Source organism: Melozone crissalis, unplaced genomic scaffold (assembly GCF_028551555.1).
Source record: "Melozone crissalis strain CALT ecotype California unplaced genomic scaffold, PUWL_Pcris_2 ptg000027l_1, whole genome shotgun sequence".
Taxonomy (NCBI): domain Eukaryota; kingdom Metazoa; phylum Chordata; class Aves; order Passeriformes; family Passerellidae; genus Melozone; species Melozone crissalis.
Window position 1 is genome coordinate 34,741,543 of NW_026535805.1, and position 15,870 is coordinate 34,757,412.

The window sequence follows — 15,870 nt, forward strand, 5'->3', positions numbered from 1 at the left end:
TAATGTTCTTATACTCTAAGATAATGTTTTAAATCTGTGTGGCATTTCACTGTGGCCAGTTTATGTGGTGGTAGACTCATTTGCTTAAGAAACTGGTCTGATTCATGTTATACACACATTGGTTTACATATTAGCTAACAATGCTGTGTTGCTGTTGTAACTGTTGTGACAGTAAGGCCAGTTTCTCATCAGGTGATGATAGGAGACTCTATCACAGGTATCCTCGTAGCAGCATTTTCAGCTCATTTGGATGAGAACCCCCCCCAACCTCTGGTTTGCTTCAGCTGGCCTGCAGCCCCTTGTCAACACTGCAGTGTTTACATTATGAGTTTCTAGTTAAAATCATCTCATCTGTGTTCAAAAAGTTGTCTGGTTCAATGATACACATATCTCAATAGATAAATGGTGTCCATTAGTTCACCGTTTACATCATATAAGCAAAGCAGGATCTGCCTGGGTTGTTCCCAGGGCTGCTGGGAGCTCCCTGCCTCCCCAGTCTCTGACACGCAGTTGAGTATCTTGTTAACATGTGCTGGGACTGCCTGTGGAGTTCTTTTATCGATGCCTCAGACATCTGGTGGGGCTGGGACTGCCCGGGGCGGGTTCCAGTAGCTATCAATCAATTATCTCATCTGTACAGAAACTAGCTGGGGAGTTCCCGGGACTGCCCAGGGAGTTCCTCTGGTGACTCAGCACGCCCAGCATGTGCAGGGGCACAGCCCTTGTCCCCAGCTGCATGACAATTACAGCTGCTGTGCTAATTGGGAGCGCACGTGCGCGTACCTACCTGGAGCAGGGAGGCAGGAGTGTTGGGAGGACCAAGAGTTTTGCAGTGGCCAGTTGATGCTTGGGCATTTCCTGGTGTGTCCTGCTCCGCTGACTAGTAGGCTGTGTTCTTTGGTAGGCACAAATGCCTTTTTTTTTTCCATGCCAGGCTGCCATATTTACAAGCTACTACAAAGTGCGTTTCCTGCCATGGAAAATCAAAACCACCTTGCTCGCTGTTACCAGAACTAGGCTTCAGCAAAGCTTTCTTTACTGGAGTGATTTGCTACTTTCTTACCTGCTACTACAGGTGTTGTTTGAGCCTTCTGTTTCTTCGAGAAGAAAGGGCAGCCTATTGTTGAACTTGTAGTGCTTACTGACTGAAAAAGACATTAATTGCTGATGGAGAATATCTAAATCTCATGGGATTGGAACCTGGTTTAATATCAGGTAGTTGACATAAAGTGGCTTCCCCTAATATGTAAGGAGATGTAAATTTAAACTTCCATATAGTTAATCTCTTTTTTCTTTTGCAAATGAAATGTAAAGTAGTGAGTAAGCCAGAAGTACAATAAACAGATATGTCTGAAAGGTTAGTTTGGAAATTCAAGAAACAGTTAAAGTTGGTTACAGTAAGAAAGAGTGGGACAGGTTTGAGCTGTGTCTGTTCATGAGCAAATAAGGAAAGATATGGTTCTATGCTGATTTTTTTTTCAGACCACTCTCTCCAAAGACAGTCTCCAGGTAGCAGATGAGGTTGTTGTGCTGCTTCTACTCTTTGATCTGTCCTACAGGCATGCTGAGAAGCCAAGTGTACACCATGTTGACATTGCAGTGCATCAAACTTACTCATATGGAGCAAAACAAGAGGAAAAATTAAAAATACGTATTTACCCCAGTGTTGTTCAAAATCAATATTTGCTGTATGAAATATGATGTAAGAGCAGTGAAGTTGGGTGTGGTATAATGGACAAGAAGATCTCCAAAGATATTGGACACCTTGGTAACTCTAGTTTTTTGGCAGAAATAGATCAGCTGGTCAGAATTATAGTATCTAACTATTAAAGACACAGTGCACTGAAGAAGGTCTTTAAAAACTCTGATCACTGTGAGCTACATAAGAGGAGAAATATTTGGATTTACACTATTAGTACATACATACAGAAGTATGGCTGCATTTGAAAGGAATGAAATGTGTGTATTGGAAATGGCTGTTTCTATAAGAGTGAGTGTAGGTATGTGGAAAATAACCTTAATACAAGCCTGGAGAACTGCCTAGGGGTCAGGACACCTGAGTTCACCCCTGGAGTGCCTTGCTGCCTTGGCCAGCTCATTTCCCCCTGCCTTGCTTTCACCAACAATAATCAGGAAACAAATCCTTCATTTCCTCTGAGATTGATTCATAAGAAAGACAATGAAAGCAGGGAAATGTTATCATCTGTGGTTGGAATGCCACACACCTAGTGAATGCTTAACCCCCCCGCTTGTATTTTTAATTTAAATGCAGTTAGTTTATATCAGGGGTTTTCCCATGGTTTCTTTAGAGATGTGAGATAATGAGATTTTTTTTTCCCCCAAAATGCAACTCTTTAGAACAGTGTCTTCCTTGGCGTGCTGTGTAAAGAACAGTCTTGTTTGTGAGGACAGTATAACGTGTTAGATCACCTTTCATTGAACCACATGCTTTATAATTATGTTCAAAATTATGTCCTGTCTTTTCTTCAAGTGGAGCTTGAATAGCAGCATCCTTTGCTGTGGTCTAAATTGCAGAAAATCCTTATCTTAGTAATAACTTTATTTATGAATATACTTTACCTGTCATAAGTTATGCTTCAGCTGCTGCAGCAGTGTGCAAAGGAAGAAGAGTTTAAGCAAAAGCTGAAGATGAGCCTGATCAGAGATTTGAGCTGTTTTCCGCAATATGAGTTTGCAACTGACTTATTTGTGTATTGTTGGATGAATGACAAAAAGTGGGATAAAGCCCTCAGTGTCTCCTTCCCTTACCTTCCCTGGAGAGAAGGAGAATTGCCCAACTTAGATGCATATCATGTAAAGCCTGTCTTTCTGGACTGATGTGTGGAATCATTCATTACTATTTTCACAGTGCTCAGGAAACAAACCTTTAAAACCTTTTATTTCCTAAGCTACAGTAGGGCAGCACTGAGGTTGCTGTGTCTCAGAAGATTGTAGTGACTTTCTCATTTGCATTTCCAGATCTGTCCCCATGTTGCTGAGATACATTTGTAATGGCCTTATCTAAATTCAGGAGTTTAGAAGGCAGCTATTACCTTATTCATTAAAAAGGGAAGAAATTAAAAGCAGAATCAGTTACTCTTTGATTAGTCAAAATTGCTTCCCTGTAGTGGTATTCAAACTGTATTTCTAAACATGAGAAATTTGGTGCAAGGCAGAAGTTTCTGGGGTTTTGAGCAAACCATTTTTTAAATAAAGTTTTGTACTTAATAAAATGCAGTTGCTTTTTGAGGGTAGCTAATTTACAAACTGCTTGGGGCTTTCCAGCCATGGGAAACCCTATCCTAAAGCTCATTTTAGCACAGACAGCTGTAGAACAAGTCTTGCCTTCTTAGTTAGCTGTCCCAAACATTGTCTAGAGGGCTGCTTTTCCTGCCTTAACTGCAAGGGCACTACTGCAGAGAGTGTACCAATCATGCTAAAATGTGTAAAATGATCATTTATGCCAAAATAATGACATAACCTTCTGAGCAGTGTATAATCCTAATAGGATTAAGCTTTACTAAAGAAAAACATAAAATATATAACTTAATAAAATGATAATCTATTCTGAATAAACTGTATTATACATGTTTGCTGAATGGATTATATAAATTTAATGAAATTACACTGTCTTATAAGCAGGATACAATAAGTAGTAATGGCAGCTTTTCTATAGACAGTGTAAGAGAGCAAGGAAGAAGATGGGGATTATTAGAAAATGAGTTTAGTCAAAACAATTAAAAAGATAAAGATAAAAATAGAATAATAATTTCTTAAGTACTGCAACAATAAGCTTCATGCTTGAGTGTATTAGCCAAGATCAAAATAAGATATATGAACATCTAAGAAAACGACTGACATGATGTTGGAGAGGAATGACACAGCTGATATAGTTGCAAAGGATTTGAGAAAATGTAGTACTTTCTCAGCATCTGTTCAAATTCTTATTCATATTTCTTTAGTACATTGTCCATTCCATCTCTTCATTGGATATGTGCAATGGATTGCAGGCTGCTAGCACTTCTGAGCCAGATGGCATACACTCTGTCATGCTGAGATCATGTTAGAAATGTCATCTATGCAACTCAGCTGAGATAGAGTAGCACTTAAAAATGAATTCCTCAGTTGTCCACTATGGATTTTTTTTTCTGGTGGTATTGCACCCATGTAAAAATGATAAAGATACTTCTGTTGCTGTCAAAGACTGTAACATTTCCAAATTTTTTTGCTAGTGTACCGAATTTCGGTTTAATTTGCTGTAGTAGGGAATATTTGTCCTTACAGAAGTACTTAAAGTATTATAAAAACTGCTTTAAAACTATGTTAGCAGAAATACATTATTTCAAATTTTACAAGACAGTCAAGAATCATGTTAAAACTGAATGGTCTACGTTAACCTTTCCAGTAAGAGTAACAGAGTAAGGGATTTTCCTGGGTTAAGAGGAGGGAAGATGTAAAGAGAAAGGAAGAGCCTGTTGAGCTGCTTTTTTTGTCTGTCCAGATTAAAACACATCTTGTATTCCAACAGACATAATTTTAAAAGGCATCTCTTGTCATGGAAACACAAGATCTTGTTATCTTACACAGCTTGGTCCCCGTTCCACACCTTCATAATAGGTGCTTAATCACTAGGAGTTGAACAGTGTAGTACCTATAAAAACTAGACCCAAGAGTCAAACAATTTTTTCTTCTATGCATATTCATGTCTTAGTAGATTTTATTCTTTTGTATATCTATATAATCTCAGTGGTTTAAAAACCCATCTTTGGTTATATTTGGACAATGCCGGTGGGCTTCAAAGAAAGAGACCACAGGAGGTTATGTAGAATGTAAAGGATTATATTTAAAGGAGTCCCTGAACTTACATAATGCAGTAAGGGATTAGCCATGTTTTATAAGCTGATTCATATCTTATGACTAAACATGAAAATGAAGTTAAATTTCCTACTAAGGACTAGTCTTCATATGCAACATGCTGGGTACAAGAGCCGTCCCCCCTGAAGGCTGCAAAGGGAGACATTAGTCATTAGCTTAGATGAGGACAGTGCTGGACATTTATAAGGCTGTCCCTTTATCCAGTTACTGAGGCTCTAATGTCTCTTCTGATAGAAATGTTATGTTTTACTAGTTTAGTTTTTAGTTCTAATTTGTGTAAATAAAAGAGAAAGGAGGGATAGGAGAAATACTTTAAGGTTCCTAACCAGTAAACAACTCAAAGGAAAATAGATGGCATTTGTGTTACCTATTCCTTTGGCTTACTCTGTTTTCACTGCCTTGTCTGTTACTTTTCTTCTGTATATGATGCATTTGTTTTCTGAGACTACTGGCTTTTGATGGGCCAGGGGCTCATCCTTTTCTGTATTGAAGTGACCAATGATGTTGAAACCTGCTTAAGAAACAAAGCAACCTAAAACAACCATGGCACTTGCAGCTGATATGGAAAAAGATGCCATATAAGCTTGCCTGTTTGCCTCAGCTTACTGTCAGTGAATCTTCTGGGGTGATGCTTCTTTTTTATTTCTGACCTTTGAAATGCGAGTACTTTTCCGTATTCCTTGCACAGAAATAATGATTCTGAGTAGCAGGCTGTACCTTTTCATGGTTCTTGCACCGTAATTAATTGTAAATTTTGTGGTTAGATGTATTACACTGTATTTTAGTATTTAAAAGGCTCTTGGTTCTTGCATTTTTTTTTGTCTCTCTTTCATTTGTCTGTAGACACAAAGATGTACCTTTTTCTTATCTGAAGTCTGTGGCATCTCTGATACAAAGACTTCATGTTGTAATGTTGTCCATCTTCTGCTTGCTATCATAACTGACAAAGATACAGTGAGAAGGGAAGTGAGAAGAATAAAGCAGTGTGCCTGTGGGTAGTGGTGGAATGGCAATGGGCAAGAACAATCAGTAGTTCCAGACAATCAAGAACAGTAACATTTATTAAGCAGCTACAACCCATGACTTCATTTGAAGCATTTTCTATTAAAAATACCTTGTTATTCTCCATGTCTCATCCTGGACTTCCTCTGTATGTTGCAAGTACAGATAACCGAGCTGTTGTTAAGGATGCAGGCTGTCCATAGGTGCCTGCAAACAGCCCAGATACTCAACACCTCCTGAAACAGTCATCTTAATTGCTGAGGCATAGTACATTTGTTACAGCAAGTGATGGTGTCTAGAGACTGGAGAAATTAATGCTAAAGTGACGGTGAGCAGTATTAGATACTCCAATGTTATAAATAATTTTCTGTTGTTTGAAGAGGAAAATCAGACCATGTTCTTTATTTGACAGATTGTAAAACCTGAAATACAAGAAAAACTACAACTTTCAGCAATTTGATTTTGCATGCTGGTAGAGCTGAACTTCCATCTTCTTGTGGAAATACAACATGTGTCTCAAGCCTGAGTGGTTTGATGGGTCACATTATGCCTGTTCCCCCCCTGTGAGCTGGGTGGCCTGTCCCAAAGGGGCTGCCTGATGCCCTGAGGCTGGGACTACCCTGTGCCGCTGGCTCCTGGCTGGGGATGGGATGTGCCCTGACTGACCCCTGCCACTCCCTGCCCCCATGGATCAGTAGGGCTTCCCTGACACCCTTCTGTGAATTAGTCATCTTATCATGTGGGTGATGTTTGGTTACTTAGTGCTTTTTTGTTACTTCTTGCGGATTTTGTGAGTGTCGCTCCCATGTTTTATTCTGGCAGTGCTGTCTTTCTGCCAGCCTAGAGTGAAGCCTTATTTCATGGAAGGTCATGAAGTAAGTGGTGTTAATCTCTAAAATGATAAGTGTTTTTAAGGACAGTGGTTTTTCATAATCACAGGTAGGTAGAGGAATAATTACCCTTGGATGGTATTAGTGCTTGCAGAGACTTTTCCAGTTCTGCCCAGAGCTCAAAGGAGTGCTTCTGATTATGAGAGTGAACTTGAAAGAGAATGAAATTCCAGATTCAGTGAATTTAATGAGGGATTTTCTGCCTTGTTAAGACTAGTAACAGAATTTTCATAATCTCAAGAGATCTTGTCCACACTATGGAGCTTCATGGCATGGGGGAGAAGGGGGTCTCCATGCCCTGGATATAGATTTATGAGGAAATAGGTTTTCTGTTTGACTCTTAAGAAGTCAAATTAGGGGTAGTATGAGGAGGTCATTAGCTGCAGTCCTTGTGAAAAAACTGTCCTACTGAAGCAAGTTTTTATTTTCTTTTAGTAGATAGACACATACAATTAGTTTATTCCATGTAGTTCAACACATCTCACTGTTTGAGAAGTTTTCCGTGCTGCTTGGTTTCATCTTATGTTTATAGCTGTTTTTCTCCTGCAGCAACTTATCAAGTGTTTTCTCTGCTCTGAGTTTTGTTTACTGACGTCCTTTACATGGCCATTGTTATTACTTGTCATTACATTATCACAGTTTAAAGGTACTCTAGTATCAACTCCAGTAGCAGTGGCCCCTTTAGGCTTCTAGGAGAAAAAGGATCAGCAGTATTTTATACCTGTTCAGTTATTTTCTTGGGATTGCATACACTGCTCATAAGTTTCTGATTCTATCTATACTATTTATCTATACTGTTACATGGTACAGGGAAGTTCTGTCTGTTTTCTGTCAAATTTGTCATTTTCTAAATCACTGTTTTCCTTCAAGCTCTAGTTAGAGGCAAAAGTGTAAAGTATTTCCTCTGAAATACTGTTCTTGCTTACATTTCCAAGGGGAAAAAAGTCAGCTGTGTTAAACAGCTTGAGGATGTTTCATGTATAGATTTACCACTTGCAAATTTTCAAAATAATAAAAATAAATTTTCATAATAATTTTTTCTTTTGAAATCTGAGGTAACACCAGGGCACCTTGAAGAAGATTGTTTAGAGAGTTTCTATTTCCTTGCCGTGCTTTTTTCATATTTGTTTAGACAGCATTCATACTGAGGAGCATGGGCTTTAAAACTTTGTTTCATACCAAAAAACACCATTAGCTGCACACTGTGCTTTTCCTATGCCAGACCCACAAAGGATGTAAATCATTACTGATTCTGTTTAATTAATGTTGCTGAGACTCGTGCAGCTCTGGAGGTCCTAATTCTAATCCCAGGTGTTGATAGGTGTCAGAAGAGTTTTCTTGTGCATTCTAGAAAGGAAAGGAAGTAGAATGAATGGAGTGCATGTATGTACATTATTTGTATGACTAAGCTGTAACTGTTCCTCCTTGAACATTGTACAAGTTTTTCATTTGCTCTGAATGTTCTCAGTGGGGATGTAATTTTCTCTTTCCTATATGGATTTTTATTTGTTAATGTTTTTGTAGAGTAGTCTGCTTCATACCTACCCTCTGAAATCTTTGGGTATTTCCCTTCAGGGGTTGTCACTCCTAATTGGGATTTCATTCCCAATGATATCATTACATTTTCTCTGGAAGCTCTGTGTTCATAAGAGGATAATAGGGAGGGAAGTTGCTCTGTTTGTGATTGATTAGTGGATGTACAATCTCAATTCCCTTGGAAAGTGGGTGTGTGATTGTTTGAGTCTGTGTTTCTTTGGAGAGGGACCATTTCAGGGAATTGTAGTTAGAGCTGCAAACAATCCATTAGTCACTCTTCCAAACTCTGCCAGCATAATGCTGTTCCCTGCAGTACATTATTGAGTGTTTTGTCCAATATTGGTTTGAGTGACTCAAGCCATGAGGCTTCCACCACTTCCTCTGAGAAACTATTTCGTGGTCTGACGGAGCTAACTGTTAGGAAAAATTTCCTGGTACTCAGCCTAAACTTTTTAACACCCAGATTGATCTCATTACTGTTAACTAAACTTTTTTCCTATCTCCGTCTTGTTTGGCATTCACACTCTTGAGTGAATAGTAGATGGTATCATATCTCCTCATAAGTCAAGCAAATGCATAATTAGTTCTTCTATTTCAGCTCTCCAAATAGGCCATCTGTTTGGTGGAAAACAGGGCTGAGTATGGGAAGATTTTTTTTCTACTAAGTACTTGTTTCAAACAAATAATGTGAAAAAGTGCATTAGGAGTTCTTAGTAGCTCCAAGAAGCCCCAACTTACATTTAAAAGGCTTTTCAAAAATTATGTGGAAGATTGTAACTTTTCCAAGCAGTCATTTGAAAAAGTAATACCTTTTTCTAGTGCAATATACAGCTCTAGCACTAGTAGTCTGTCGCATCTCACAGCTTCAGGGAATGTTTTGTAATGTTGCTTCATCTATTTATCAAGCGAATTCTGTGTAGCTACAGCCTGGAGAGGAGAAAGCAACGGCAACAGAATTGCAAGCAGATCCAGGGGCCATTTGAGTGTTTGTCATTCTCAGCTTTACAGCCAGAATTTACAAGTGTTTGGGTCATATAAAGATTGTTGAGGAAGGAAGTGTACTTTAATCCATCCAATCATGACAAATCTCTGGATTTCTTCCTGGTAGTCAACATCTGTTTGGTATTTCTCTCTGTCTATCCTTCCTGCCTGCATGTCTTGCCTTACTGTAGTGTAAATGCTGCAAAGATCGATGCAAATAATAAATTGTATTTTGCAGCATCTGGGTATATGCTATTCTTATTTCTTATGAGTAATCTTCTGCTTGGTCAGTGGAACACTTAGTTTACAGTAAGACTTCTAAACTCCATGATTGCTTTAAAATACATGAAGTATGAATTCTAAGCATACATGTGTTTATGTTTTTTGACTAATCACTGTCTAATTGGGAACCAAGCCCATGTTTTATTAATTTCTTACCTGAGATTACCTGATGTGCGTGGGTTTGTGACCTGGGCTTCCAGTTTGGGGAGTAAACAAGCTGCATGCACTTCCTCTGAACTGTACTAGAAAGGATGTGCAAGTCCTCAGGCAAGAGCATTCCTGAGCTAACTTATTACAGTTTTACTAAGCCAATTAAGGGAGAAAAACTCAGTGATCACATTAAGATTGAGTCAAGTTTGAACCAAATCAGTGGGTTCAGATGATTAAACTAACGATTTAATATCGCAGATAATCTTATATTGCACACAAATACGTAAATGCAAAAAAGGAAAATTTGAAAAAAAAAATTACAGACTGCCATCAGGAAAAGCAAGTGAATAACTCCTGCAGCTTTCTCGTTCTATCATCACTACCTGAGATGAAGTAGAGATAGATTTGCTGACACCTGGGCCATGTGCTCTGTCTGTCAGGAAGTCTCAGGCACTTCCTTTGCCTCCTTTAGATGGAGTGTCTGGGACAGGCAGAATCTCCAAGAGAGACCTCCTGTAACAAGGGAAGGAAACACTCCTTTCTGTTTCTTTCCCTTCTCACAGGGAGCATTCCTCACTTTCTGCCTCAGAGGCAATTGCTTTGGGGATGAGCTGTATGGAGTGATGCAGGAAGGGGTGGCTGCAGTTCAGTTCCCAGCAGGTGACACATATCTGAGCTGAGGGTGGAAAGCCACCTCGGGAATGGTCCTTCCACTCACATGGATTCCCCCTATAGATGCACCACTTTGAAGCACACATGGCTTTTATGTGAATAAACTCTACCCATATTTAAGAGACTGGTGTATTCCCACTCCCCATGTCAGTTCTGTGGCAATACTCCTCATGCATGCCTGTGTCTGACCTGCCCTCTGCTGAAGGGCTGGTCATCTCTGTTCAAGAGAAGAAGAAATGGGAGAAGGAGCACAGAAAGATTAAGAGGTGTTCAAGAGTGTGTTTCCCTTCTGTGCAGGTTATCCAGGCTGTCTTTTTTGGGATTTGCGTCTTGACTGACCTGTCCAGTCTTCTCACTAGAGGGAATGACAGTCAAGAGCAAGAGAGGCAACTGAAAAAACTCATTTCCCTCCGTGACTGGATGATGGCTGTTCTAGCTTTCCCTGTGGGAGTGGTAAGTACAGTGTTAATCTGTGCATGTCTTTGCTAACTGGGTGAACAGTGTTACTTACTGAATGTTTTCTTCTTGAAAAGTTTTCCCATCACTATATGAAAGACTATGCAGAAAGGTGAAAATGGGAGAGATGCTTTTACTACTCTCCTATTTTTCACAGGTGTAAGGGAACAAAATATACAGTGTGTTGCTGAAATAATTTTTAGTTTGTTATAAAAAAGCCATGCTACAATAGGAGCTTGATTGTACAAGTAATTTTATATGTGTATTGTACCAGCAGCATCTTGAGGTTCAATTTGGACTTTTTCTGCTCCACATGTCATCATCAGGAGAAGTGAAAGTGCTGACTGTGGCATGTTTTACACCATAATGACCTGAGGGAGTCTGGGCTGTAAGACATTTTCACATGGGCAAGAAGAGAAGCGAATTCCAGGTTGCTCTTTGTTAATTCCACAAGGGATTCAGAGCTGGCAGAATAATGGAGGTAGAAGAAAGGGGTTTTGTTAGTAATGTTAAAAAGGACACAGAAGGTATGTGAAAATGTGGGATTGACATGTCTTTTAAAATAAGAAAAATATTCTTTGGATCAGATCTTGCTCTGCTGGGACATTGCACGTCACTTTCAATGGCAAGAGGTGTTCATTGTCTTTACATAGCTAATAAAGCTGCTAAAAATCCAAAATTTTATGAGTTTTTACATGGAAGTGTCATTTATGTTGATCTAGTTCCAAGCTTAGGCTGCAATGCAAAAATTTGTGAACATTTTGTTAAAGTTATTGCTTTTATTGTAATTCAGGATCAATCTTTAATTCTCTTTTTCTTATTTCATTGTACAGTAGCTCAAAATAAATTCACTAGAAGCAGATTTTTTTTCATGGACTATTAGAAAGCTGCATGAGGTCTTTAAAGCTGTACTTTCACAACAGCTGATCACTTTCTGTCAGTTAACAGCAGCTAACATATCAATCTATCACTTATAATTTCATATATTCAGTGATGCTTCATTAGAATTTCATTTCACCATTTATGTGGAATTTCACAATACATGGAGAATGCTTTTGCAGAGTTACAACAGGCAAAACATATGTGGAACACTGCAGGTACTTCTTTAATAAAAACCCAGCTGGTAGCCTTCCTTTATTATACTTGCTGGGCTGCCTTTTGGGAGCTGCCACAATTCATGTTGGGGTAGCAGCCTGCAGTTTTCCAGCAATGGTAGAGGAGACTGGATCAGGTAATACAGCTAGTAGAAAATTTGTCCACAGACAAGTTTGCAAATATGCATTTTATGGGTGCAGAGATTTATGTTGCATTTGTGTTTTTAAGGGAGATGGGGAGTTAGAAGTAGTTGTGATTGTGAGTAGCAACAGATGCTTTTCCTGTGTTGATAGTAGAAGGGAAAAAGGAGAACAACTTCCCACCATTTGTCTGTGTTTGAATATTTCAAGTGCCTTTTTCACTCTAAAAGTGCACTCCTTCACATGCATCAAAGCACACCCTCCTTGGGTCTCTCACACCTGTCAGGATTCAGGAATTCTTTCCTGCTGCTGTTTTAGCTCATACTGTTGCCTGTGTGCTTCTCCACTCCTGCAATGCTCCTGACCTTGAAACTTCTCAAGATCTTGGAGAATTTCAGCTTCACTTTGTCTTGGCAATTCTGAGGCAGGCAATGTTTCTCAGTACACAAAGACTCCTAGTTTGCCACTGCCTGCACTACAGGTGTTGTTGCAACGTTGACAAATTAGCAATTCCCAAGAGATGTGTCACATACCTGGAGATAGCTGCTTTCCCAAGGGTTTCATATAAGAACAACTTGTGTCTTAAACAAACATAGTAAGGAATGGCTATGTTCATTGTACAGATGTGCTCCATTTCCAAGTGTTACCTTTGTGTGCCGAGGGGGAGCAATTGTTTACCACTTTACCTCTTACTGAGAAACCCTAAAAAGGTTGTTTTCATTGCCATTTCTTCTCCTGGCTACTGAGAGACAAACAGCAGCACCTCCTGACTTCACACAGGTCTCAGCTCCTTCCTGAAACCTGATCCTCACCAGCAGCAGATCTCACCACACTGCAGCTGCCACTTGCCAGAGCCTGGCCAGTGCCTGAGAGATTGCTAGGCACTGCAGGCGCTGCTTTGGTGGGATTACAGATAGGAAGAGTGCAGGGCCCAAAAGTAGCAAACATCTAAGGCAGATGTTGTCATCCAAAGAGCTATTTATGTGGAAGAAAATAGTGAAGTTTTGCTATGATGGAAGTTCTCATTAGAAGGAAGGTATTAAACACCAGAGTGTCTGCAGAAAAAAAAGTTAAAAGTTCCCTTGTTTCTCATATTCTTTTAACAGCTTCCTCACTCCAGAAAAAAAAAGGAAAAAAGAAAAAGAAAATAATTGTAAATGCAAACTTTCTTTCCTTGAGACTCCCCCACCTGGCTCTCCATGGAGCTTCTCAGTGGTTTCCAGTAGTGACACAAGGGAACTGCCACACATAAAAACTGGGCAGATGTGAATAAAATCTTTGTTGGGTTTCTAATGTAACAGTAGTGATCATGCTTAAGTACTTGTCAATTAAGTAACATCTAAATTATTTTTATTGCTCAGTGTTTTACACAGGGCATGTTTAGGCAATAATGCAAATACTAGGGGAGCATTTAAAGCCTAATAACTGCAGCTTTTCAAGAGCAATTCACCACATTTTTTTCTGTATTTCCTGCTTACTGGAGCCCTTGAGATGACTTGTTCTGAAAAACAGATGAGAAAAGGAGTATCCACTCACAAGTTAAACAATGATGTGAGACAAAAAATGTAACCAAGTTCTTCATTTTTAAGACTTCCTGAGAAACTAAACATACAAACCATCTGGGAAGTCTGACCACCAGCTTCTTCCCACCTTCCAAAGGAGGGAAAGAACAGCCCAAGAGTAAATAATCTCCTTTTGTAGCTTCACAACAAAGCAAATCTTGCAAACAAATCAAAGCCTGAAAAATCTGTGCAGCAAATCACATCTCTCCAGTGTTGTGGTACGCATTGTATATCTCCAGGGACTCTGATAAAATTGAATTGCCAACCTATATTTCACAGGAAAGTTAAGAAATAAACATGAACCTCTTCTAAGGACATAATGGCTACTATTTACCTATTGTTGCTTTTTTTTTAACATGACTCTTCAGAGAATCAAATCAGAAATCAGCAGATTAATTTTCTGTGCAGTAAAGCCTGACACCACAAAAAGTCTGTGGGCAACACTTTGTAGCCCTTTTTTAGTTCATTATAAACCTGCAATACTATTCAAATGCCTAAGAGACTAGGAAGCATCCACTGAAGAAAATTGCTTGCATAGGCATTTTAGAAGTTCATTACCAATTTTCATCTGTAATTACTTGGACATGCCGTCCTTTATCTGTGTAAAGGAGATATATATTGAGAGTAATTTACACTGCTAGAGTGATGTGAGACATGCTTAAAAGTCAGACATTACACCAATGGTTTAGCTTATCCCTACTTTTTTTTCTATTTGTTTGATATAAATAATTAAGTTGCCATGTTTCTATGCTTAATTAGTGTTTTGGTTTTATCAATATGTTTCTTGTAATTTGTACTGAACAAAAGGAAGAAGAGAGAAATCAGGCATTTCTGGTTGTTTAAGACTGTGTTTATTAAAAATAGGAAGAATAAAAATTGATCTTGTTACATATCAAAAGAGAGATTGCTGCCTAGAAAATCACAAACTCTACCACAGACATTTTATATCATGTAGCATCAACAGCTGTGTTTGAATCAGAGTCTAAACTGACCAAAATTACCTCATTTTTTCTGTTATACTTTTATGGGTTTAAAAACCTGTGATACAAAGGAGAGAAAATCAGGCATGCTTTATTATTTCATGTTTCTCTGTGTAGTAGAGTCAAAGGAAAGTTGATCAGCCTTCTGTAGATCATCAATTATGCTGATCTGTGATCTTATGCCAAGAAAAGATGTGTAGGCATTTGCTGCAGTTTCCTAGTTACCTCGTTACTTGACCAGACTATAGCATAATTTTATTTCCATAACTGACTCAACCATGCAAAAATCTCTCTTCTAGATTTTACCCTCATCTGTTGTGACAAGATGACTGGTGATGGGATAATTAGTGAGCAGTGGTACAGTTGCCCCCTGAAGTCTATTCTCTGAGAGTGGTTTTCCCTGGGCTTTTCCACCACTCCTTGTGATTCCTGTCACCGGTGCTTTTCAAATCCCTTTGGTGTATTGTGCTAGCTCTCAATCCCACCTAAAGACAGTACCATGCCAAGTTGTACCTACTGTGGTCTGCCTTTAACACCACTTTTCTTCTAGATGGAATACCTCTAACTGTTAAGGAAGTTCACAGACAACATATTTATACCCACAGTTAACCACAAGTGTCTTGGGAGATAGGTAGAAAGCTTACCTTTAATTGTACTTATAACAAATTGTCTCAGGGTCACAAGGGTTGGGGGTTTTTTTCTTTGTCATTAGCCATCCAGGAAATGACTGAACTGTGCAGCCGAGCCAAAACCAAAAACACATAGTGTAGGAAAATAAAGTTCCACTGGGTTAATTCTTCATTTGCATAATATTTCTTGGTTGAACTCATGTAAAAGTGTGAATTGTAAAATTCTTTTTCTTGGCTTTACTCTCTTAGTTTCTCTTTGCTTCCATTTGTATGTAGTGTTTTGACAAAGCCACTTGATTTCTCTTTTGAATAACTATCTATTTCCCAACTTGTCCTTTAAAACTTTTCCCTTGACAGGGCCACATGCTGTGCTTGTGGCCTCTGAAGCTTCAGAGACAGAGGACAAACACTCAAGGAATGCTTCCATAAGTGGGAAGACAGTTTGTTTTCAGCCTTATTTTTTTTTCTGCCACCGTGTATTTGTTCAGCAGTCTTTCAGATGCCTGTAATAAGTGAGCTATTCTATATTTCCAGGTTCCAAGGTCTTCTGACAAAACTGAGGTTTCCTTTGGTCTATAATGACTGGACCATAGATAGATAATCATTACAGACAGATAGAA

General features: G+C 38.9%; 1 protein-coding gene across 1 annotated transcript in view; it reads left to right on the top strand.

Annotated features, from left to right (window-relative positions):
* AIG1 (androgen induced 1) overlaps nucleotides 1-15,870 on the top strand; it is a 123,316-nt gene that overhangs the window by 25,885 nt on the left and 81,561 nt on the right. Inside the window, exon 2 of the mRNA XM_054279570.1 lies at nucleotides 10,686-10,841. Within this exon, the coding sequence (XP_054135545.1) occupies nucleotides 10,686-10,841 (156 nt within the window). The remainder of the gene's footprint in view (nucleotides 1-10,685; nucleotides 10,842-15,870) is intronic.